Genomic DNA, 23385 nt, shown 5'->3' on the forward strand with positions numbered 1-23385 from the left:
CGCCCTTAACGCACTTGTAATGTACATCCTTGGTCAGAAGGTGGTGCCATGGAACCACCTACAGTTTTCCCAGCACCAATAGCTAAGCCTTCATTCGTTTGTACCCCAGGTTTTCATGGATGAGAAAAGAGTCTATATTTGTTGATGAAGAAGACTGAGACTTTTAAAGAATAAACACTTTGGTAACCAGGTGACAAAATTGGGAGAGGAGGCAATGACTCAATATTCAAATGGTCAGGAAACATGTCTCCAGAGGTAGGACAGAAATTGGCCCCTTAGCTGGGGCCAGACAACTATGGCCTGGAGAGAGGCAGACATTAAACATATGGTATGAATTCTTGGGGATGATCTATGCTATCTGGAGAAGGAGCTAGAGGCTGTGGAAATGGGCAGTTTGCAATATGCCATGGCTTTTTCCATGGAGCAAGATGTGTTGTAAGAGAATTACTTACAGTGACGCAGTAATAGAATTGACAAATGTCAACTGATAAGTTATATTTGGTACAGTAAAGAGGACATTGAAAAAAGACTTCTCCACATTAGTGGTCGTGGAAAACAACTGTGAGGTCAAGGTGACCCGAGAGTTCAAGTCAAAACACATTTGGGGGCATTGTTGTCAGTACAATTGGGAAGAATCATCTAATTCAAGAATTGAAAGATGGAGTCAAGAATGGTGGCTCATGCCTGTCGAAGCAGGAGGATCACTTGAGGTCAGGAGTTTGAGACATAGTCAAACCCTATTTTAAAAGTTTTAAGTATTAATCAGATGTGGTCGTGTGTGCCTGTTGTCCCAGCTACTTAGCAGTCTGAGGCAGGTGCATTCCTTGAGTCTAGGAGTTGGAAGCCACAGTGAGCTTTGATAATACCACTTCCCTGCAGCCTGACAACAGAGTGAGAACCTGTCTCAAAGAAAAAGTAAAGAAAGAAAGAAAAAGGGCGCACAGCTCAAAACCTTCAATCTATAGGAGGCACATGGCAAATCATTGTCAAAAAAGGGTCAGAACACAGAGATTTTGCTTCATTTGAACCATTACTTTATTTCTGAACCTATAATGCGGCCTTAAGAAAGTGAACAATGTCAGTTCATTTCTTACATGATCTACTAAGCTTCCTATCAAAAAGAGCCTTTTGCCAGGTGCAGTGGCTCACATCTGTAATCCTAGCACTCTGGGAGACAAAGGCAGGTAGATTGCTTGAACTCACAAATTTGAGACCAGCCTAAGCAAGAGCAAGATCCCCTCTCTACTAAAAACAGAAAAACTAGCCAGGTATTGTTGCAGGTGCCTATAGTCCCAAGCCACTCAGGAGGCTGAGCAGAGAGGATTGCTCAAAGCCTCAGAGTTTGAGGTTGCTGTGAGCTATGACAGCATAGTACTCTACAGAGAGCAACAGAGTGAGACTCTGTCTTAAAAAGCAAACGAACAGCTTGGTGCCTGCAGCTCAAGCGGCTAGGGCGTCAGCCACATACACCAGAGCTGGTTGGTTCAAATCCAGCCCAAGCCTGCCAAACAACAATAACAGCTACAACCAAAAAATAGCCAGGTGTTGTGGCGAGCACCTGTAGTCCCAGGTACTTGGGAGGCTGAGGCAAGAGAATCGCTTAAGCCTAAGAGTTGGAGGTTGCTGAGAGCTGTGATACCATGACACTCTACCTAGGGCAGTGGTTCTCAACCTTCCTAATTGCCGTGTTGTTACAAATAGAAAAAAAGGGTTGCAACCCACAGGTTGAGAACCACTGACTTAGGGTGACAGCTTGAGATTCTGTGTCAAAAAAAAAAAACCAAAAAGCAAACAAAGAGCCTTTTGCATTCCTGTTTTAGATTTTTAAATTGTTCTAGCTGAAATCTTCCTGTCAATGACCACCAGTATGTCCCAGATCACTAAAACGTGTACAAAACGATGTCAAAAAACATCTATTTCACCAGCCATGCAACATAGCCAGAAAGAATCATGTGAAAAAGAAAAATCAAACTATAGGAACCCTTTGTTTTTTTTTTAGACAATGTCTCATTATGTTGCCCTCAGTAGAGTGCAATGGTGTCACAGCTCACAGCAACCTCAAACTCTTGAGCTTAAAAGACTCTCTTGCCTAGGCATCGCCTGTGGCTCAGTGGGTAGGGCGCTGGCCCCATATACCAAGGGTGGTGGGTTCAAACCCAGCCCTGGCCAAACTGCAACAAAAAAATAGCTGGGCGTTGTGGCAGGCACCTGTAGTCCCAGCTACTCGGGAGGCTGAGGCAAGAGAATCGCCTAAGCCCAGGAGTTGAAGGTTGCTGTGAGCTGTGACGCTACAGCACTCTATCAAGGGTGATAAAGTGAGACTCCGTCTCTAAAAAACAAAAACAAAACTTGCCTTAGCTTCCCAAGTAGCTGGGACTACAGGTGCCTGCCACAACACCTGGCCATTTTTCTGTTGCAGTTGTTATTATTGTTTAGCTGGCCCCAGCTGTGTTCGAACCAGCCATCCTGGGTGTTTGTGACTGACACCCTACCCAATGAGCTACAGGCTCTGCCAGGAACTTTTTTTTTTAATTTTATTTATAGGGTTGGGAGTGGTGGCTCACGCCTATAATCCTAGCACTCTGAGAGGCTGAGGCAGGTAGATTGCTTGAGATCACGAGTTCAAGACCAGCCTGAGCAAAAGCGAGACCCTGTCTCTACTAAAAATAGAAAAACTGAGGCAAGAGGATCGCTTGAGCTGGAGTTGGAAGTTGCTATGAGCTATGATGCCATGGCACTCTACCCAGGGTGACAGCTTGAGACCCTGTCTCAAATAAATAAATAAAACTTTTATTTATAGGGCTGGGCACGGTGGCTTATGCCGGTAATCTTAGAACTCTGGGAGGCTTAGGTAGGTGGATTGCCTGAGCTCACCTGTTCAACACCAGCCTGAGTCAGAGTGAGACCGTGTCTCCAAAAATAGCCAGGTGTTGTAGTTGGCACCTTAGTCCCAGCTACTTAGAGGAGGCTGAGGCAAGAGAACTGCTTAAGCCCAAGAGTTTGAGATTGCTGTGAGCTGTGATGCCACAGCACTCTATGGAAGGTGACAAAGTGAGACTGTCCAAAAAAAAAAAAAGTGAACTCTTAGAGGCAAGAGATGGAGTGTGTTTCACTATTAGATATTTCACTTGTCTTGCTGATCCAGGAGGCTGACCAGTGCAGGCATCCAGACAATATAAGTCTGACGGTTCTGTGGCCCCAGCTATGCTCAGCTCTTAGTACCATCATCTGTCCTGAAGACATTTGGTACCATGTATATGATGGGTGTAGATGGTTTGGAATACAACCTTCTCAGTCTATAGTCTCCTGTCTGCTCTAACCCACGATGAAAGTTTTGTGTTGATTCTTACTTGGCTTCAAAGAACCCATTAGCTCAATGTGGCTGAAATGGAAACTGTTTTTACAGAACATAACAGTAGGAACTCTGTGAGGGATGGGACTTGCAAAGAAGGTGACACTTGCATTTTACTCAAATTATCTTTTATTTCTGTGGCATAAAAAAGGTATAAATATGATTAATGTAAAACCAATCACCTGTGCACTCAAGCAGAAAGAACATAACACTGGAGTACTTATCTCTCCAAGCCAGAGAAAGGAGGAGGAAGCAAGATCAGGTCCAGGCTGCCCACTGTAGGTTCCCCTGCCCCAGATGCGGTGATACGTTGCACCTGGAAATAAGGGACCAGCTCTGTGTCCAACAGGGTAGCTTGTTAGGCAGTGCCTCAGGATGGAGGACGGTGGTGTGAAGGGCTCTGGGGCACGTCTGTAAATGAGGCACTTGATGGCTAGCACGCCTGAGATGGGAGCCCGTCACATGAAAACCACGCAGGTTGCAACTGCCAGCAGGGATGAGCCGAAGGTCTTTGCATCTCCTAGATCTCTTTCCTTCACATGATTATTTGATGTGGAGCAGGGAACAGCAGGAAGCAGGGACAAAAAGACAGTCCACAGAAGAGAAACACGATGGAGCAACAGCCACTGGCTCTCTGGCCTGTGCTGGCAAACAGCTCAGCGTAGCAGGCTGAAGGCAGACACACAGAGATCTTGGGTGCTCGAGGACAGAAACACTCTGGGACAGGTGAACTGGTACTGAGAGTCACATGATTTGTTGAAAGGTACTAAAGACAGCGAAGATCTGATTTGTGATGAAAATTGACAGGACCACAATCTGCACCAGTGAAGCAGGCATGGGGAGCTAGCAATTGGCATATCAAGAACGCTGGCCCAAGCCTGCCCACAGGGGCCTGCAAAGCCCAGGAGGCAGCTAGCGGGTCCTCGCCAGGGCCTCTCCTGCTACCTGTCTTGATAATGAAGTGTTTACACATCCTGTCTACAGGTGTGTGCATCCCTCCATACTAATGGCTCCATAGTGACATAGCTTTGGGAGGCACTCTTGGGTTGAACATGAAGGCAATTATCAAATTACTCTCAGTCTTTTTTTTTTTTTAATTACTCTCAGTCTTAACTAGACTACGTCACCTCTAGAGTTTATGATTTAGCCTTAACAAATGAAAACAATTATATAAAATTCTCACATAATTTATCACAAATCTGACCACAGCCACTTTGCCTGAGATTGGTTCCAACCAACCTGCTCTGAGAGAGGAAAGGGAAGAGAGGACTGTGACATCAGTGCTTTCCCAGCCCCGTGAGGGGACAGTCCAGCTCTGTGAAACAAATACCACACTTCTTCTCATAAAGAAAATGTAATTCTAGATTTGTTTTCTAGTAGACATAAATTCTTTTCTTAGGGTGGGTAAAGTGACTGTCATCACTTTCTCCCATCGGTAAGGTGGAGGAGAAAGGAAAATTAAGTCACCTGTGTGGACTCAAAATGATCCCTAACTTTAGATTCTCCCAGTCTTAATGGTAGAGGATACTCTAGAAACCAATGTCACCAAAACAAGGTAAACTGATGTAAATAACAGAGGATGTGGCATCTCTTTACAGACAATCTGTAGGACTGGTGTTTCTAAATACGCCAATTTTGAAAAATGTTCAAGCCTAAAGAGTATATGGGTATAGGTAAAGCAGCAATTGGCAAACTATAACCCATGGGCCAAATCTAGCCTGCTGCCTGTTTGTTTTTTTTAGAGAGAGTCTCACTTTGTCACCCTCGGTATCAGTAGAGTGCCGTAGCGTCACAGCTCACAGCAACCTCCAGCTCTTGGGCTTAGGCAATTCTCTTGCCTCAGCCTCCTGAGTAGCTGGGACTAGACGCCCACCACAACACCTGGCTATTTTTTTGTTGCAGTTTGGCCAGGGCCGGGTTCGAACCCACCACCCTCAGTCTATGGGGTCGGCGCCCTACTCACTGAACCACAGGCGCCGCCCTACCTGTTTTTGTAAATATAGTCTCATTGGAACACAGCCACACTCATGCATTGATGAATTGCCCATGGCTGCTTCTGTACTGCAAAGGCAGAAATGACAAATGGGAGAGAGACTATCTGGCCATTCGCAGAAGAATTCTGCAGACCCTGCCCTGGAGAGTAAAGGCAACTTAGGGAGGGAATTGTCCCCCTTTGAAAAGGTCTTTAAAAAGAGACCCCAAGCTGGGCATGTGGCTCATGCCTGTAATCCTAACACTCTGGGAAGCCAAGGCAAGTGAATCACCTGACCTTAGGAGTTCGAGACTAGCCTGAGCAAGAGCAAGACCCCATCTCTACTAAAAATAGAAAAACTAGCCAGGTGTAGTACTCGGCGCCTGTAGCCCTAGCTACTCAGGAGACTGAGGCAAGGGGATCACTTGAGCCCAAGAGTTTAAGGTTGCTATGAGCTATGATGCCATGGTGCTCTACCGATGGTAACAAAATAAAACTGTCTGAAAAAAAAAGAAGACCCAAGTATTTAATCATTAGAACCTGATTCTACTACAAGTTTCCAAGCACTAGAAACTTCACTCTTGAGGCACAGAATCTGTTGGGCAATAATGTCATGGGTCACCAATGTGACAAAATCCTCTCTATGCTTGAAGCAATCTCTCACCCATGCTAAGCTATGATCCCTGACCACTGCTATGAAACCCAGGGGGAGGGAGGCAGAGGGGCAGGGAGAGAGAGAGAAAACGTATACACATACATATTCACACATACACACACTCAGGGATCATTCCAAGGGGAGGTTTTCATATCCTGGTGCAAAGGCAAGGGCGGTGACTGTGAGATTCTGAAAGCTCTGCTGTGAGGAAGCCCAGCTCTGTGCTCCATCCACTTTCATTCACATGCTAGCTTGCTGTCAAAGCTAGAAAGCCCAATGGCGAAGGCCTGAAGAGCACATAGTGGGTAGTTGTAGTCCAGTGTGAACACGTCATCTGCCACTCGTCCAAACTGCATGACTATATAATCAGCTAGAAATAGAAAGGAGTTAGGGGGTTAGAGGATAATGTGGTTTTATATTGAGGAAAAAACCTATTTAAGATACAGAAAGAATCCTCCCAATAGGTCAGTTTATTACCAGGTCTCTTTAAAAGGAAACTTTTAAAGGGTGAAAAGAGGTAATAAGAAGAGTATTTGGGGTGGTGCCTGTGGCTCAATGAGTAGGGCACTGGCCCCATATACCGAGGGTGGCGGGTTCAAACTCAGCCCCAGCCAAACTGCAACAGAAAAACAGAAACAGGCAGGTGTCATGGTGGGCACCTATAGTCCCAGCTACTCAGGAGGCTAAGGCAAGAGAATCACCTAAGCCTGAGAGCTGGAGGTTGCTATGAGCTGTGACGCCACAGCACTCTACTGAGGGCAACAGAATAAGACTCTGTCTCCAGAAAAAAAGTGTATTTGAACCATGAGCAAAGCCTTTAGTACTATTCCTCTCAACTACAGAGAATGGGAGACTTCCTGAGTACCATGAAAGGGCAAGAAGAAAGAAAAGAGCAGCTTGCTGGGGCGGCGCCTGTGGCTCAGTCGGTAAGGCGCCGGCCCCATATACCGAGGGTGGCGGGTTCAAACCCGGCTCCAGCTGAACTGCAACCAAAAAATAGCCGGGCGTTGTGCCGGGCGCCTGTAGTCCCAGCTACTCGGGAGGCTGAATCAAGAGAATCGCTTAAGCCCAGGAGTTGGAGGTTGCTGTGAGCTGTGTGATGCCATGGCACTCTACCCGAGGGCCATAAAGTGACACTCTGTCTCTACAAAAAAAAAAAAAAGAAAAGAGCAGCTTGCTGGGAACAGCACAAGCTCCATGGGCTGCAATTACCAAGAAACCTTTATGGAGAGTCAGCTTGCTTTGCTTCCTGAACAGCTGAACCTGAGATTTCTCTGATTAGCCATGGCACATCTCTCACACTCCTCTCTTCTCAACATGGATTTAGTAGTTTTTCTCTAAAACAGTAGTTTTGTTTCTCCAAAGAAATCATTTAATGCTACTTCCCATTCTTGTAAGAGTGTCTTTCTGCTTATTCCCACCCAATCCTTCCTGTGGGCTTACGGTCATTTCCATGGACTATCTGAAAGTTCTTCACAGAAGCCTGGGTCACCCGGCCATGGAAATTCAGGACGTAGGACTGGGTGTCATCATTCCACACTGGGGCCTTGTTGTGCAATTCAATCAAGTTCTCCATGGTCTTGTTTTGCCATTTCGAAAGCAAGCCCTCATGATCCTGTCCAAAGGGAAATCATAACTTTGTACTGAAAGCCCCAAGATTTTCATTCATCCTCAACTCTGTGAGGTAGAAGGTAGAGTTGGGGGATATTTTCATTTCAGAAAAGGAAAAACAGAAGCAAAGAATTAAAGCAAAAATTAAGGGAGAGTCGGATGCGGGGGCTCACACCTGTAATCCCAGCACTTAGGAGGGATTCACAGGTTTGAGACCAGCACTAGCCTGAGCTACAGCAAGACCTTAGATTCTCTAAAAATAGCCAGCTGTTGTGGCTGGCGCCTGTAGTCCCAGCTACTCAGGAGGCTGAGGCAAGAGAATCACTTGAGCCCAAGAGTTTGAGGTTGCTGTGAGCTGTGACACCACCACACTCTACCGAGGGTGACAAAGTTGAGACTCTGTGTCGAAAAAAAAATTAAGGGAAGTTTTTAAATTCTTATGCAGCAGCCAGCATTTCTCTTTGCAGAAAAGTGGTTTCAAATCAATGACCTTAGCAACCATCTGTACCTGTACTTATCCTGAGGTATTGGAGTGTTGGCTCTCCTAAAAGAAGAGTGGGAGCCATACTCCAGTTTAAGGTTCTTATTTTTTTTTTTTTTTTTTTGGCCGGGGCTGGGTTTGAACCCGCCACCTCCGGCATATGGGACCGGCGCCCTACCCCTTGAGCCACAGGCGCCGCCCCAGTTTAAGGTTCTTAAAGAATTGATAGTTTTTTTCTTTTGAGACAGTCTTGGTATGTTGCCCTCGGTAGAGTGCCGTGGCATCACAGCTCACAACAACCTCAAATTCTTGAGCTTTAAGTGATTCTCTTGCCTCAGCCTTCCAAGTAGCTGGGACTACAGGCGCCCCCACAAAGGCCAGCTATATCTTATTGTAGTTGTCACTGTTGTTTAGCTGCCCGGGCTGGGCTCAAACCTGCCAGCCTCAGTGCATGTAGCTGGCACCGTAACCACTGGGCTATGGGCACCAAGCCAGAATCGGTACTTTTTTTTTTTTTAATTGATCTCTCTGTTTTTGTTTTATTGTCTTTTAGAGTCCTTTGCTGATTGAGTATGTTCTCACTTACATTTCGTGGCCGAAATGGAATCCGTTCATGATTCATATTCATCCCTGGAATGATCACAGACATTTTCCTAGGACCTTTAAATCCAAGAACATTTGTTTCCTGGAAGACAGAAAAATAAGGCAGAATTTAGAAACAGAAAAGAAAAAGAGACCCATTCTGTTACAACCCAAGACCCTTTTGGGCATGTAAAATGTTGACTATGTCAAGAGCACCATAAAAAGTTTTATTACTTTGCCACAGTTAAGCAGAGAATCAAAAACAGGAAAGTAATGATGTACCTCTTTATTATTATTATTATTTTTTAGAGACAGAGTCTCACTTTGTTGCCTTCAGTACAGTGCCATGGCATCACAGCAACCTCCAGGTCTTGGGCTTAGGCGATTCTCTTGCCTCAGCCTCCTGAGTAGCTAGGACTACAGGCACCCACCCGCCACAATGCCTGGCTATTTTTTTGTTGTTGTTGCAGTTTGGCCGAGGTCTGGTTTGAGCCCGCCACCCTTGGTATATGAGGCCGGTGCCCTACTCACTGAGCCACAGGCGCTGCCCTGTTTTTTTTGTTTTTTTTTTGAGACAGAGACTCAAGCTATCGCCCTGGGTAGAGTGCCGTGGCGTCACAGGTCACAGCAACCTCAACTACTGGGCTTAAGCGATTCTCCTGCCTCAGCCTCCCGAGTAGCTGGGACTACAGGCGCCCGCTACAGGGCCCGACTATTTTTTGTTGTTGTTGTTGTTGTTGTTGTAGTAGCTGTTATTGTTTGGCAGATCCAGGCCAGATTCAAACCTGCCAGCTCTAGTGTATGTGCCTTAACCGCTTGAGCTACAAGCACCACCACTCTTTTTAAACTTTCAACACTTGCATGTAAAACAGATTCTATTGGCTTGAGACTTTACTCTTATTCTTTAGTCTTACGTAAAATTTGAGGCAATTGTGAACAAACCATCCAAATCTGTCACCATCAATAAATATTTATTTCCCAGTGAGGGCATGGCAGTATATAATATACAGTGAGCATTAGTTTTAATTAAATAGGTCCTAAACCAGGAAGTTAAACATTCAAATGCCTGTGAAGCCAGGTAGATTATATGAGTATACATAAGCACAGCAGATAGGTGGATATGTGTATGTATGTGTATTCATACACACATATACAAAAGCAATAGAGGAAAAATACTTTATACCATAAAGTGTTAAGTCAAATCATTCTCAGGCACTTAAATGAAATCTCATGGGAGCTAAATGATGAGATTAATTTCAATTTAAGGAAAGTTGAGACTTTGGAAACAAAGGTAACAACTGGGCTGATTATGTCTTGCTTTGTTTTACTCAACTCTTCGAATGCTGCTCTGCATGAGGCCTTGTGCTAGCGTGGATACAGCAGGGAATGAGAGTTCACAAGAGTCTACAAACTGGTAGACAAGGTTCATGTTGAACAAGTAATAACAAATATAGTATATGGGTTACAGATGCCATAGGGATATAAGCAAAGGAATGTCAACCATGTATAGTACAACACGTCAGGAAAGACTTTGATTAGGCAAAAGGCAAAGAGGTGTAAACGGGAAAGCTCTCTTCTGAGGAAGATCTTACTGAACAAAGGAATTATAGGAGGGGAAGGGTGCCACTAGAGGACTCTAAAGGAAAGGCTCTAACGCATTAGGGCTTTATTCTTTTTCTCCTGGTTAATTCACTTCAGCCAGATAGGGCTTTATTCTTTTTTTTTTTTTTTTTGTAGAGACAGAGTCTCACTTTATGGCCCTCGGTAGAGTGCCATGGCCTCACACAGCTCACAGCAACCTCCAACTCCTGGGCTTAAGCGATTCTCTTGCCTCAGCCTCCCGAGTAGCTGGGACTACAGGCACCCACCACAACGCCCAGCTATTTTTTGGTTGCAGTTTGGCAGGGGCTGGGGCCGGGTTTGAACCCGCCACCCTTGGTATATGGGGCCGGCGCCTTACCGACTGAGCCACAGGCGCCGCCCAGGGCTTTATTCTGTATGCAATGAGTCATCATTAAAAGATCTGAAGCAGGGTGTGCCTGTGGCTCAAAGTGTAGGGCGCTGGCCCCATATACCAGAGGTGGTGGGTTCAAGCCCAGCCCCAGCCAAAAACTGCAACAACACCAAAAAAAAAAAAAAATCTGAAGCAGACTAGGTGTGGTGGCTCATGCTTGTAATCCTAGCACTCTGGGAGGCCAAGGCAGATGGATTGCTTGAGCTCAGGAGTGCGAGACCAGCTTAAGCAAGAGCAAGACCCCATCTTTAAAAATAGCCCGGTACCTATACCAGCTACTGGGGAAGGTGAAGCAAGAGGATCACTTGAGCCCAAGAGTTTGAGGTTGCTGTGAGCTATGATGCCATTGCACTCTACTGAGGACAACAGACTAAGAATCTGTCTCAAAAAAAAAAAGGAAAGAAAAAGATCTGAAGCAGGAGAACAGCGAGATCAACTGCAGCCCATTGTAGGAAGATATATTAGGCAGCAATACAAAATAAACTAGATAGGAAAAGATGAAAAACAAAGAAATCCGTTTTAATTTATTGTAACCTCTATCCAATGGATAAGAGGTAAAAAAAGGTCTGAATTAAGTAGCATTAGGGAAAGAGAAGAGTGAATAAGGGAAGAAATGTTACAAAAGCGGAAAATAATTAAAGTTGGCAATTTATAAATAATTAAAACTTGAATATATGCAGCAAATGGTAACAGCAACAGAAAAGGGGAACACAGAAATAGAAGCAAGTTTAAAGAGGACGATTCTGAGTTTAGCTTTGGTTATGCTAGGTGGCAAGTGCCAGCAAGCCCTCCAGGAGGTAAGAGAAGGGCACCTTCCGAGAACAGCACTCACATAGCAGATGGCGGCCAGCTCCTGGCGTGTGTGGACCTTTTCCACCAGACCCTGAGCCTTGATTGGGCTGACCCCATGGTCATAAACTGTAAACTTGGTCCCCATGAGGTTAGATCTAGAATCAGGAGAAAAAGTCACCATGATGATCTATACCTGAGTCTCTTCTACAAACAGCTTAGGAGAGGTAAGGAATAGAATGGAAGCCTATTTGCCTATTTTCCAAATGAATAAATATTTGTCATCACTTTTTCAAAGATCTCTCATTAAATCAAGGAAGAGATTTAGATTTTCTTTTAACTTTTTGTTAAAAGGTACAATATCAATACATGCTAATTATAAAAATGATGTGGATTATTCTAAAACTATGGGAATAAATATATCAGAAATAGGACAGTGATATAAGGCTCCTCTTACCTGAGTTTGCCAATATAACTTTCACCTTCACGAGATAAATCTGTTGGGTCAGTGGAGATAAGGTAGTTGGATGTTTTGCTCTTTTTCCGCTTTCTACCCGCAAGAAGAAATATCTGGAAAAAGGAAAGTGTCAGTTAAAAATGAATTTAATTCTTCTTAGCAAAGTATCTCAGGAATGAAGAAAAAGTATCCAATGTACTCAGCCCTACTATGAAGCTAATTTATAGCTTTCATATGAAGGCTATAACCTAACTATAGCACAAGAATATGGGGAAAGGGCCAACAAAGGGGAAGGGAGGGGGGAGGTTAGGGTGGAGGGAGGGTAATGGGTGGGGCCACACCTACGGTGCATCTTAGAATGGGTACAGGCGAAACTTACTAAAGGCAGAATACAAATGTCTACATACAGTAACTAAGAAAATGCCATGAAGGCTACGTTGAACAGTTTGATGAGAATATTTTAGATGGTATATGAAACCAGCACATTGTACCCCTTGATTGCACTAATGTACACAGCTATGATTTAACAATAAAAAAATAAATAAAATAAAATGGAAAAAAAATGAATTTAAGAGAATGCCCCTCACTGTCCTATGTATTCATCAGCAAATGTTTAGTTAATGCCCACCATGTATCAAGCAATCAATCTTTGGGTCTTGATCCCTTTTTCTAACCTCTTAATGCTTCCCAGCATTCAATCAGAGTTTCCTTCCTGGACAATTTGTCTAAATTCACTAGTTTGATTCTCCATATAATTACTTACAACTTCATCCCTAAAACTTCCAGTTCAATAATTTTCATCCAATGCCATGAGTCTTTCCAACTCTAAGAGAGAGGATCCTGAATACCTTCCCATTCTTTACTGTGATGGCTTTCTTAATAAACGGTTTTGTATTTTGTTGTTGTTGTTGTTTTAAACCCCTGACATCATCATATTTATGAATCTGCCCTGAACTCTATGGGCCTTGAACATAATAGGGAAGAGTGGCAGTGGCTAAGCAAGGGAACTTTTTTTTTTTTCTGAGATACAGTATGCCGTGTTAAATAGCTACCTATTCACTTTGTTGCTCTCAGTAGAGTGCTGTGGTGTCACAGCTCTCAGTAACCTCAAACTCTTAGGCTCAAGCAATTCTTTTGCCTCGGCTTGAGTAGCTGGGATTATAGGGGCCTGCCACAATGCCCAGCTATTTCTTTTAGGGACAGGGTCTCACTTTGCTCAGGCTGGTCTCTTAACTCATGAGCTCAAGCAATGCACCCACCTCGGCCTCCCAGAGTGCTAGGATTACAGGTGTGAGCCACTGCACCCAGCTGCAAGGGGACTTCTGAATCAAACAGAAATGGGTGTGAATTTGGCTCTACCACTTATTGCTTCATTAGCAATTATTATTACTATCATTATTTATTTATTTTTTTTTTTTGAGACAGAGCCTCAAGCTGTTGTCCTGGGTAGAATGCCACAGCATCACAGCTCACAACAACCTCCAACTCCTGAGCTCCAGCAATTCTCCTGCCTCCAGCTTCCAAGTAGCTGGGATTACAGGCATCTGCCACAACACCCAGCTATTTTTTTTTTTTTTTTTTTTGTAGAGACATGAGTCTCACTGTACCGCCCTCGGGTAGAGTGCTGTGGCGTTACACAGCTCACAGCAACCTCTAACTCTTGGGCTTACGCGATTCTCTTGCCTCAGCCTCCCGAGCAGCTGGGACTACAGGCGCCTGCCACAACGTCCGGCTATTTTTTGTTGCAGTTTGGCCGGGGCTGGGTTTGAACCCGCCACCCTTGGCATATGGGGCCAGCGCCCTACTCACTGAGCCACAGGTGCCGCCCAACACCCAGCTATTTTTTGGTTGCAGCCGTCATTGTTGTTTGGCAGGCCCAGTCTGGACTCGAACCCGCCAGGTGTATGTGGCTGGCAGCTTAGCCACTTGAGCCACAGGCACTGAGCCTTCATTAGCAATTGTTAAATTGTCTCAATCTTACAAAACAAATTAGACTTTCTACAGTAAAAAACAAGACATTTAATTTGCAAGTCCTTCTATATTTCCAATTCCTCGTGTTCCCTAAAACTAACTCTCTCTCTTCCACAATGTCATGTTCTATCATAATAAAAAGAAAAACCAGGCTTGGTGCCTATAGCTCAGCAGCTAGGGTGCCAGTCACATACACCAGAGCTGGCGGGTTCGAATCCAGCCCAAGCCTGCCAAACAACAATGACAACTACAACCAAAAAAAATAGCAGGTGTTGTGGCGGGCACCTGTAGTCCCATCTACTTGGGAGGTTGAAGCAAGAGAATCACTTAAGCCAAAGAGTTGGAGGTTGCTTTGAGGTGAAATGCCACAGTACTCTACCAAGGACAACATAGTCAAGACTCTGTCTCAAAAAAAAAAAAAAAAAAAAAAAAAGAAAAACCAGGTATGGTGTGGTGGCTCATGCCTGTAATACCAACAATTTGGGAGGCCCAGGCAAGAGGATCACTTGGAGTTAAACCTAGGACTTCAAGATTAGCCTGAGCAACATGGTGAGACCTCATTGCTACAAAAAAATTTTTTTAAATAGCCAGGCATAGTAGTGTGCATTTGTAGTCCTATTTAATGGGAAGGCTGAGACCACAGGATCACTTTAGCCCAGAAGTTTGAGGTAGTTATCATGCTACTCCACTCCAACTGGAAAAACAAAGACCCTGACCCTAAAAAAAAATAATAATAAAAAGAAAAGAAAAACCAAAGGACATACAGTAATACTCCCAAAATAAATAATGATAGGAAGGTAAAAATAATCACATTAAAAAATTCTAATTTCTAAGGCAGTGCCTGTGGCTCAAAGGAGTAGGGCACTGGCCCCATATGCCAGAGATGGTGGGTTCACACCCAAAACTGCAAACGGCCAAAAACTGCAAAAAAAAAAAAAAAAAAATTCTATATTCTTACATTATACATAAAATTCCTTTTCTCAGGAGGGTGGGAAAAGGTAGATCTTGTTCATTAGACTATGAGCTCTTTGAAGATAAGAACACAGCATCTGGGAATTAATAAATGCAATCACTTCCAGGTAACTTGGTCTAGTATCAGTATTAGTTCCCCATTATGAGACCTATGAATAATCTAGTCCCACAACATTCTTCTCTCTCTCCACAGTTGTCTCAGGAATCGATTCTCCTACCTTCCGATTTTCATCTTTTTCCAAATGCATATAGTAGGTAGGGAAGAGACCCCGATCCATTCCTTTTTTATCCCTGGTTATCCGACACTTTACTGTGACACCTCGAGGGGCAGGACTATATGCGAAGTCTTCTAAATTCTCCACTTCACCCAGCTGGTTGTCAGCCTGTTGGGCTGCAGTGCTGGAAGCTCCTATATCCTGAAAGGACATTTCATAAGCAGTAAGAGGCTTGGTCAGAAAACCTCATGAATCCTTTATGAGAAAAACTTAAAGGACAAAACATGTATTGATTTGCCCATTTTCTGATAAAATAAAGGGAAACTCTGAAAAGTTAAATAGGAACATTGAGAATAATGAAGGAGCTATGTATGAAAAAGGGACATAGCTTCCAAATAGCTGGCCTGAGACAGAATTATAGAGATCAAAACTTCGATTCAAATTTGAGCTTAAATCTTTTGAAGAAACTCTCATTCAATAATGGTATTTAAATACTAAAGATACATTTGGGAAATAGTCAAATTAGCTCCACAGGAAGAAATTTCAGGACAACATACTGTGGCTGATTTCTGGCTGGATGCGGAATTGGGCCTCTCTGTGTCTGAATATGGTGGATGGCATGTTAATTTTTTTCCTTCTTCCTCACTGTCCATCTCTTCTTCATCAAAGTTCAAACTACCTGAGATACCTGGCAGAAAACAAAGAACTGTAAGCAACTGCCAACCATGGCTTAAAAAATATTTTTTGATCCCAAACACAGCTATCTTATCCAAAACATTAATAATTCAGAGTCTCACACCCATCTGGTTTTCCTTTTCACTGCCGCCACTTAATTCAGCTTTTTGAAAATTATGTCTAATGGGAAAACATATTTGCAAATCTGTATCTGTTAAAGGGTTAATATCTAGAATAGATAAAGGACTACTAAATTTCAATAACAACAAAACAAGTAAAAAATAGGCAAAGGATTTAAATAACTATTTCTCTGAATGTACACATGGCCCTAAGCACATAAAGAGATGTTCAACATGACTAGACATTAGGGAAACGCAAATCAAAACCACAATGAGATACCTACCATTTCACACCTGTTAGATGACTATTATTTTTTATTTAAATAGAAAACAACAAATATTGGCAAAGACGTAGAGAAGCTGGAACCCTTGTGCTTTGCTGGTAGAAATGTAAAATTATGTAGCCGCTATGGAAAATGGCATGGTGATTCCTCAAAAAATTAAACATAGGCCAGGTACAGTGGCTCACACCTATAATCCTAGCACTCTGGGAGGCTGAGGCAGGTGGACTGCTTGAGCTCAAGAGTGCAAGACCAGCTTGAGCCAGAGGGAGGCTTTGTCTCTAAAAATAGTGAGGAGTTGTGGCAGGCACCGTAATCCCAAGCTACTGGGGTGACTGAGGCAAGAGAATTGCTTTAGCCCAAGAGTTTGAGGTTGCTATGAGCTGTGATGCCACAGCACTCTACCAAAGGCAATAAAGTGATACTCTGTCTCAAAAAAAGAAAAAGAAGTGAAGTAGTGATCTTGAGAGGAAAATGTCAAAAGCAAGTAGAAAGTGAAATTAATGGTCTAAAAGTGAGAAAGTCATACACAGCAGATAATACTTTATATATGATTTAATTATCATATTTTTCTCAGGCAATAGTACAACTATTATTTTTTTTCCTTAGGTAAAGAGACAGACAGGGTCTCGCTCTGTCAACCAGGACCAGCACAGGGGCCCAATCATAGCTCACTGCAGCCTCAAACTCCTGGGCTCAAGAGATCTTCCCACCTCAGCCTCCCAAGTAGTTAAGACTAGCTAGGATTACAGACACACACCACCATGCCTAGCTAATTTTCTTTTTTTTGAGACTGAGTCTCACTTTGCTCACTTTGTCATCCTCGGTAGAGTGCCATGGCATCATAGCTCAGAGCAACCTCCAACTCTTGGGCTCAAGTGATTCCCTTGCCTCAGCATCCCAAGTAGCTGGGACTAAAGGTGCCCACCACAACACCCGGCTATTTTTAGAGACAGGGTCTTGCTCAGGCTGCTGTCAAAGTTGTGAGCTCATGGCAATCCACCTGCCTCAGCCTCCCAGAGTGCTAGGATTACAGCACTGGGAACCACCACACCCAGCCTTAATTTTTTTTTTTAATTTTTCAAACTCCTGGACTCAAGCAATCCTTCTACCCTGGCCTTCCAAAGTGCTAGGATCCCGTGTGTGAGTCACTGTACCTGACCATTCTGAGTAATTTTGAGTCAACTAGATTGTTAAACTATAGCAAAAGAAAGTAAAGGAAAATACTACGAAAATTAAGAACTCAAATTGCCTTTAAATCATTACTAATCCTCACCATGTTTTTGGAGAATTTCCTGAAGATCTGGCTTGGAAGTGGTATCCAAAGTGCTTTCCCCATCAACACTTCCTTCAGTATCTTCCTCTGTAGCAGAAGAGCCTACTGAAAGAACATGAAGTTTGCTTTCTAAATCTTGAGCATCTGGCTTCAGGAAGGCAGCTGGACCATCAATGCCTAGGGGGCCAAAAGACAAAAAAGAGGAAAGTGTTACCCACTATTTAGCTGAGTAGTTTTGGTGCATGTGATCAGAATAAGAACTATAAAACCATTTCACCTCTCTTCCTTCCTTAACACCTGCAGGGACATTTGTTAAGAGTCCAGAACATTGGGCGGCGCCTGTGGCTCAGCGGGTAGGGCGCCGGTCCCATATGCCGGAGGTTGCGGGTTCAAACCCAGCCCCGGCCAAATTAAAAAAAAAAAAAAAAAGAGTCCAGAACATTTTATTAGCATGTTCTATTACTGAAGTACATGTACTTGATGTTGTGCTTTAGAAATTTAAGAATGAGGTTTAAAAAATAAAGGAGGCCCTCCACAGCCCAGATCCAGTCCAAGCCAAGAGCTGACGGGCCTGATTTAGAGGTAGGCTCTAAATCCTAATCTACCTCCTCCCCTTGCCAACTCAGATGATCAATTGTTACCTATTGGAAGAATGGGTTTTTTCTACCTCCTCCTGGCTTCATGGTTAACCTCCAGCAAGATGTAATAATCAAAGCTGTATGCTCAGCCAGGCACAGTGGCTCATACCTATAATCCTAGCACTCTGGGAGGCCGAAGCGGGTGGACTGCCTGAGCTCATAGGTAATCAAGACCAGCTTGAGCAGGAGCAAGACTTCTTCTCTAAAAACAGCCAGGCATTGTGGCAGGCACCTGTAGTCCCAGCTACTTGGGAGGCTAAGGCAAGAGAATAGCTTGAGCCAAGAGTTTGAGGTTGCTGTGAGCTGTGACTCCATAGCACTCTACCAAGGGTGACCAAATGAGACTCTGCCTCAAAAAAAAAAAAAAAAAAAAAAGAACAACCATATGCTCCCCTGGGCTCGTCTGTTCCTCCCACTCTGGGTCACACCATGATAGAGGCACAAACGGCTGCAACGGTTAAAAACAAAACCAAAGGGCGGTGCCTGTGGCTCAGTGGGGAAGGCACCAGCCCCATATACAGAGGGTGGTGGGTTCGAACCTGGCCCCAGCCAGCTAAACAGCAGTGATAACTGCAACAAAAATAGTCGGGCATTGGGGCAGGCACCTGTAGTCCTAGCTACTCAGAAGGCTGAGGCAAGAGAATCGCCTAAGCCCAAGAGTTGGAGGTTGCTGTGAGCTGTGATGCCACGGCACTCTACCGCAGGCAACAAAGTAAGACTCTGTCTCAAAAACCCCTACGCTCCTCAAATAGGCTGACCTAGACTAATTCATTTGGCAGGTAAAAACAATAGTTCTAGGACTGATAAGAACTTTAAAGGATCTTTCACTGATTAGACCATTGCTCTTATTCTACTCAAACACTAAGAATGTGATTATAAAGATTTATCAAGGTACCTAGTAACGATGCTAATGTTGTCCCTTTGGTCCATCTGAGAATCTTCCTGCCTTCTCCTAGGTTTTGTGAAAACTGTACCCCAGCAGGAAGTAATGCTGCCTGAATACACACCATGTAGGATGACATTGCTGTGAGGAGTACGAGGTTCCACTAGAGGAGTATGCTCCTCACTGCCTCGTGGCTTTGGGCGACGCAGCCTCGCTTCTGGATTTGGCTGTACCATGAGTGGCTCAAGGCGCTTTTTTCTTTGCTTCTTCTCCAGGAGTGCTCGCTGGAAGAAAAATGTGGTATTATAGTCAGGAGAGTTATGAGAAGTCATAGCTACTTTGAATATTTATAATTTATTTTTCAATGATGCTTATACAGCCTCCTGTAAATTAATTATTTTCCCATTTAAGAAATGGGAAAAATGGCCAGGCATGGTGGGAGGATGAGCTGGGAGGATCCCTTGAGCTCAGGAATTTGACACAGCTTGAGCAAGAACAAGACCCCATCTCTGCTAAAAATAGAAAAAAATATAGCCAGGCATTGTGGCAGGCACCTGTAGTCCCAGCTACTCAGGAGGATCCCTTGAATACAGGAGTCTGAGGCTGCTGAGAGCTAGGGTGACACCACACACTCTAGCCTGGGCAACAGACTGAGACTACATCTCAAAAAAAAAAAAGAAATAGGAAAACTGAGGCACAAAGATAAGCAAGGATTCATTCATTTAACAAGTGTTTATTGAACACCTATAAAGAAATAAAGTCACACAATGCATTTCTAGCCAAGCTGAGGCCCTGATTCAAGCCCAATGAAAATATATGGTAATTTTTTTTTTTTTTACAGTTTTTGGCCAGGGCCGGGTTTGAACCCATCATCTCTGGTATATGGGGCTGGCGCCCTACTCCTCTGAGCCACAGGCGCCACCAAGCTGAGGCCGTGATTCAAGCCTATTGAGAATATATGGTAATTATCATATTTTTTAAATTATTTTTTATTAGATCATAACTGTGTACATTACTACACTTATGGGGTACAATGTGCTGACTCTATATACAACCTAGAATGTTCACTTTTTTTTTTTTCTTTTGAGGCAGAGTTTCATTATGTCGCCCTCGGTAGTGCTGCAGCATCATAGCTCACAGCAACCTCAAACTCTTGGGCTTGAGCAATTATCTTGCCTCAGCCCCCCAAGTAGCTGGGACTACAGACGTCCGCCACAATGCCTGGCTATTTTTTGTTGCAACTGTCATTGTTGTTCAGCTGGCTGGGGCAGGGTTTGAACCTGCCAGCCTTGGTATATGTGGCTAGCACTATAACCACTGTGCTATTGGTGCCGAGCCAGTAATTATCATATTATTAACAAAGCAAGACCACAGTTCAAAACATATAAACGTATACACATAGGGGAAAATATGAAGGACCATAACAATGGCGATTTTTTTTGTGATAGCAGAATATGAATATTATTTCCTTTTTTCTGGTTTTTTTAATGTCTCAACTTTCCTTACATTTTTATATATGTATGTATGTATGTATGCATTGAGACAAAGTCTTATTCTGTCACTCTGGATAGAGTACAGCATAGCTCTCACAGCAACTTTAAACTCTTGGGTTCAAGAGTTCCTCTTGCTTCAGCCTCCCAAGTAGCTGGGATACAGGCGCCTGTCACAACACTTGGCTATTTTTTTGTTGTAGTTGTCACTGTTGTTTAGCAGGCCGGGACTGGGTTTGAACCCACCAGCCCCGGTGCATGTGACCAGCACCCTAACCACTAAGCTATGGGCGCCAAGCCTATTTTCATGTTTTAATCAGCCAAAGAGCAAATAAGTTTTGTTTTCTTGCTCATTTTACATAATTAGAAATCAAATTTGGATCAGGTGTATGAGGAAAAAACCATGTCAGTTGGAACGTATCAAACAGAAAGCAATCAACTCTGTGTATTAAAGCAAGATAAATAATATAGTATCAAAAAGTCAGGAAAAGGTGGCACCTGTGGCTCAGTGGGTAGGGCACCAGCCCCATATACTGAGGGTGGTGGGTTCAAACCCAGCTTCAGCCAAATTGCAACAAAAAAATAGCCAGGCGTTGTGGCAGGCGCCCGTAGTCCCAGTTACTTGGGAGGATGAGGCAAGAGAATCGCCTAAGCCCAAGAGCTGGAGGTTGCTGTGAGCTATGATGCCACAGCACTCTACAAAGGGCAACATAATGAGGGCAACAAAAAAAATGTCAGGAAAAAGGCATGACTATATGAGGAAAAAAATCCAATAAAATGAAAAGGAAAGTACTAGCACATATATATATATATTTTTTTTTTTTTTTTTTTTTTTTTAGTGCCGTAGCATCACAGCTCACAGCAACCTCTAGCTCTTGGGCTAAGGTGATTCTCTTGTCTCAGCCTCCCGGAGTAGCTGGGATTACAGGCAGCCACCACAACGCCCAGCTATTTTTTTGTTGCAGTTTGGCCGAGGCCAGGTTCAAACCCACCACCCTCAGTATATGAGGCTGGCGCCCTACTCACTGAGCCACAGGCACGGCCCAGCAAATAAGATATTCTAACAATGATTATAGAAATGATTATAGATCTGGGATATATCTGAATAAGAAAAATGCCAAGCCTTAAACTAAAAAATAAAGCCATGATTAAAAAGCAAAGATATTATAACCTACTTACTATTTTTCAGGCAAAAAGTCATCTTTTTTTCAGATACTGATTTTTAAAAAGTACCTCTAAGAAGAGTCATCCCAAAAGCTAAAACTATCCAAAGGAAAGGAAAGAGTGGGGGGGAAATAGGAAAGGAAATTTTTCTTGAACTACGGTGATAAAAACATACAGATAAAACTCAAAAGATAAAGAAGAAATACTCAATAGCCAAATAATATTTTAATGCAAATAAAAAGAAGAAAAAGAGAAATAGAGCCATTCTTTTTTCTTAACCTGTATAGATAGGGAAAAGATTGAGGAGTTAAGATAACGTGTCAACACGGACTGTAGCATCAAGAATAAATAGATGCTATTTCACTTTATCTCACCTTTTAAAAAAAGAATGAATAGATATTAGAGTAAGGAATTTAATAACTTGAGATTATTTTGAGATTACAAGACTTAGGATGAACAGAAGGACTTTATTGTGCCAGGAACATTAAATACATAGGAGGCTATAATAAGTTCCTCCCCACAGCATTTCTGGTAAGATTCTTCTAGCAACTCAGAAGTCTTTACAATGAGTGAGAAGTAACCTACCTAAAGAGATGGTAAATATGAAGTACAGAATACATGAGAAACTGCCACATTTTATCTTTGTGGCCACCACTATTTCCGGTGGCATATATAGTGTACTATATATACAGTCTCATAACTGTGAAATGATGGATGGAACAAAAACACAAGCTATAGTCTAATTTTATTAACATATATAAGGAAAAAATGTTCTATAGAAAAGGAGTATTCTGCTTGTAGTCTAGAGAAGGGAGGCCAAAGACCTAGAATTCCACAGAGTTTATCCAGTCCCATCTGTCCAAGAAAGAGAAACACTGAATCTGGTAGACAAGAGTTCTCTGTTCACTGGTGAGCTAACTCTCTTTAAGGACAGGAAACTGTACAAGGCTTCTTCATGGCTCGGATGATAACTCTCAGTACTACCTAATTTCATTTCCTTTGATTCCTTAGTCACCAATCAGCCTTCTAATTTTCAGTTTAACTTTTTCTGTATCATATTCCCAGGAAAGGGGTATCATGAACAGTGGAGATAAATACATACTGAAAGCGTAGAGCTCCCACTGTAAATGAGCGACCTGGTGTTCTGGTCTTATAATTTTCCGGTGTGAGTTTAACTGGTGTGAATTTGTGCCAAAGGACCAAGTTTCATCCAGAAACTGACAAACCAAGCTCTCAGACCTATAAGGGATGACTAGACCCCAACCATGATTATCCTGCCAAGGAGACTCTGGAAGCTTCTCTCCATCAGGCGCAACACCCAGCAAACTCCTTTAGACCAACAACTTAAGGAAAGAAAACAACTATAGGCTCAAACTGTAAACTTCAGGAGAATGGCTACTACATCACAACACTGAATATATTCTCCTATAGTTGAAGTTTTTAAGCAAGAAAAAATCATAAAGTATCTACATATGCACAAGCTGCTATGTTGGTGAAAACTGTCAGAGTTCAGGTCAGGGAAAAGAAAAGAGATAATCAAAAATAAATAAATAAATAATCAGGTTTGAATTTAACAATGTCAATTCATATTTCATTTATATTTTAGCTCCCTGAAAAGCTAAGAACGCCTTAAATGAGGCTGCATAAACAAAGGGCTCCTTACCAAGAGAGGGGAAGGCCAGGGAATCAGGAAGAGAGCCGAAGTTGATTGTTCGAGATCCTAAGTGAAATTAAAGTATGTAGCCTTCAGGATTGTACTCTAGTCGATCAGTCTATTCCAAGAGAGTC

At 43.1% G+C, this 23385-nt stretch overlaps 1 protein-coding gene across 6 annotated transcripts in view; it reads right to left on the bottom strand.

Moving 5' to 3' along the window:
* Positions 1 to 3473: 3473 nt before the first annotated feature.
* Positions 3474 to 23385, bottom strand: part of TULP3 (TUB like protein 3) — a 58569-nt gene continuing 38657 nt past the window's right edge. For 5 of the 6 annotated variants that reach the window (XM_053555668.1, XM_053555672.1, XM_053555669.1 and 2 more), the window contains 9 exons: positions 19068 to 19227; positions 17423 to 17599; positions 15629 to 15759; positions 15075 to 15272; positions 11914 to 12026; positions 11500 to 11614; positions 8658 to 8756; positions 7423 to 7594; positions 3474 to 6349 (listed from right to left, as the gene is read on the bottom strand). In XM_053555668.1, the coding sequence (XP_053411643.1) occupies positions 6216 to 6349; positions 7423 to 7594; positions 8658 to 8756; positions 11500 to 11614; positions 11914 to 12026; positions 15075 to 15272; positions 15629 to 15759; positions 17423 to 17599; positions 19068 to 19227 (1299 nt within the window). In that variant the 3' untranslated portion in view covers positions 3474 to 6215. Of the gene's footprint in view, positions 6350 to 7422; positions 7595 to 8657; positions 8757 to 11499; positions 11615 to 11913; positions 12027 to 15074; positions 15273 to 15628; positions 15760 to 17422; positions 17600 to 18955; positions 19228 to 23385 lie in introns of those variants that run through there. The other variant, XM_053555671.1, reaches the window with a different exon arrangement.

This window comes from Nycticebus coucang, chromosome 12, assembly GCF_027406575.1.
Source record: "Nycticebus coucang isolate mNycCou1 chromosome 12, mNycCou1.pri, whole genome shotgun sequence".
Lineage (NCBI taxonomy): Eukaryota > Metazoa > Chordata > Mammalia > Primates > Lorisidae > Nycticebus > Nycticebus coucang.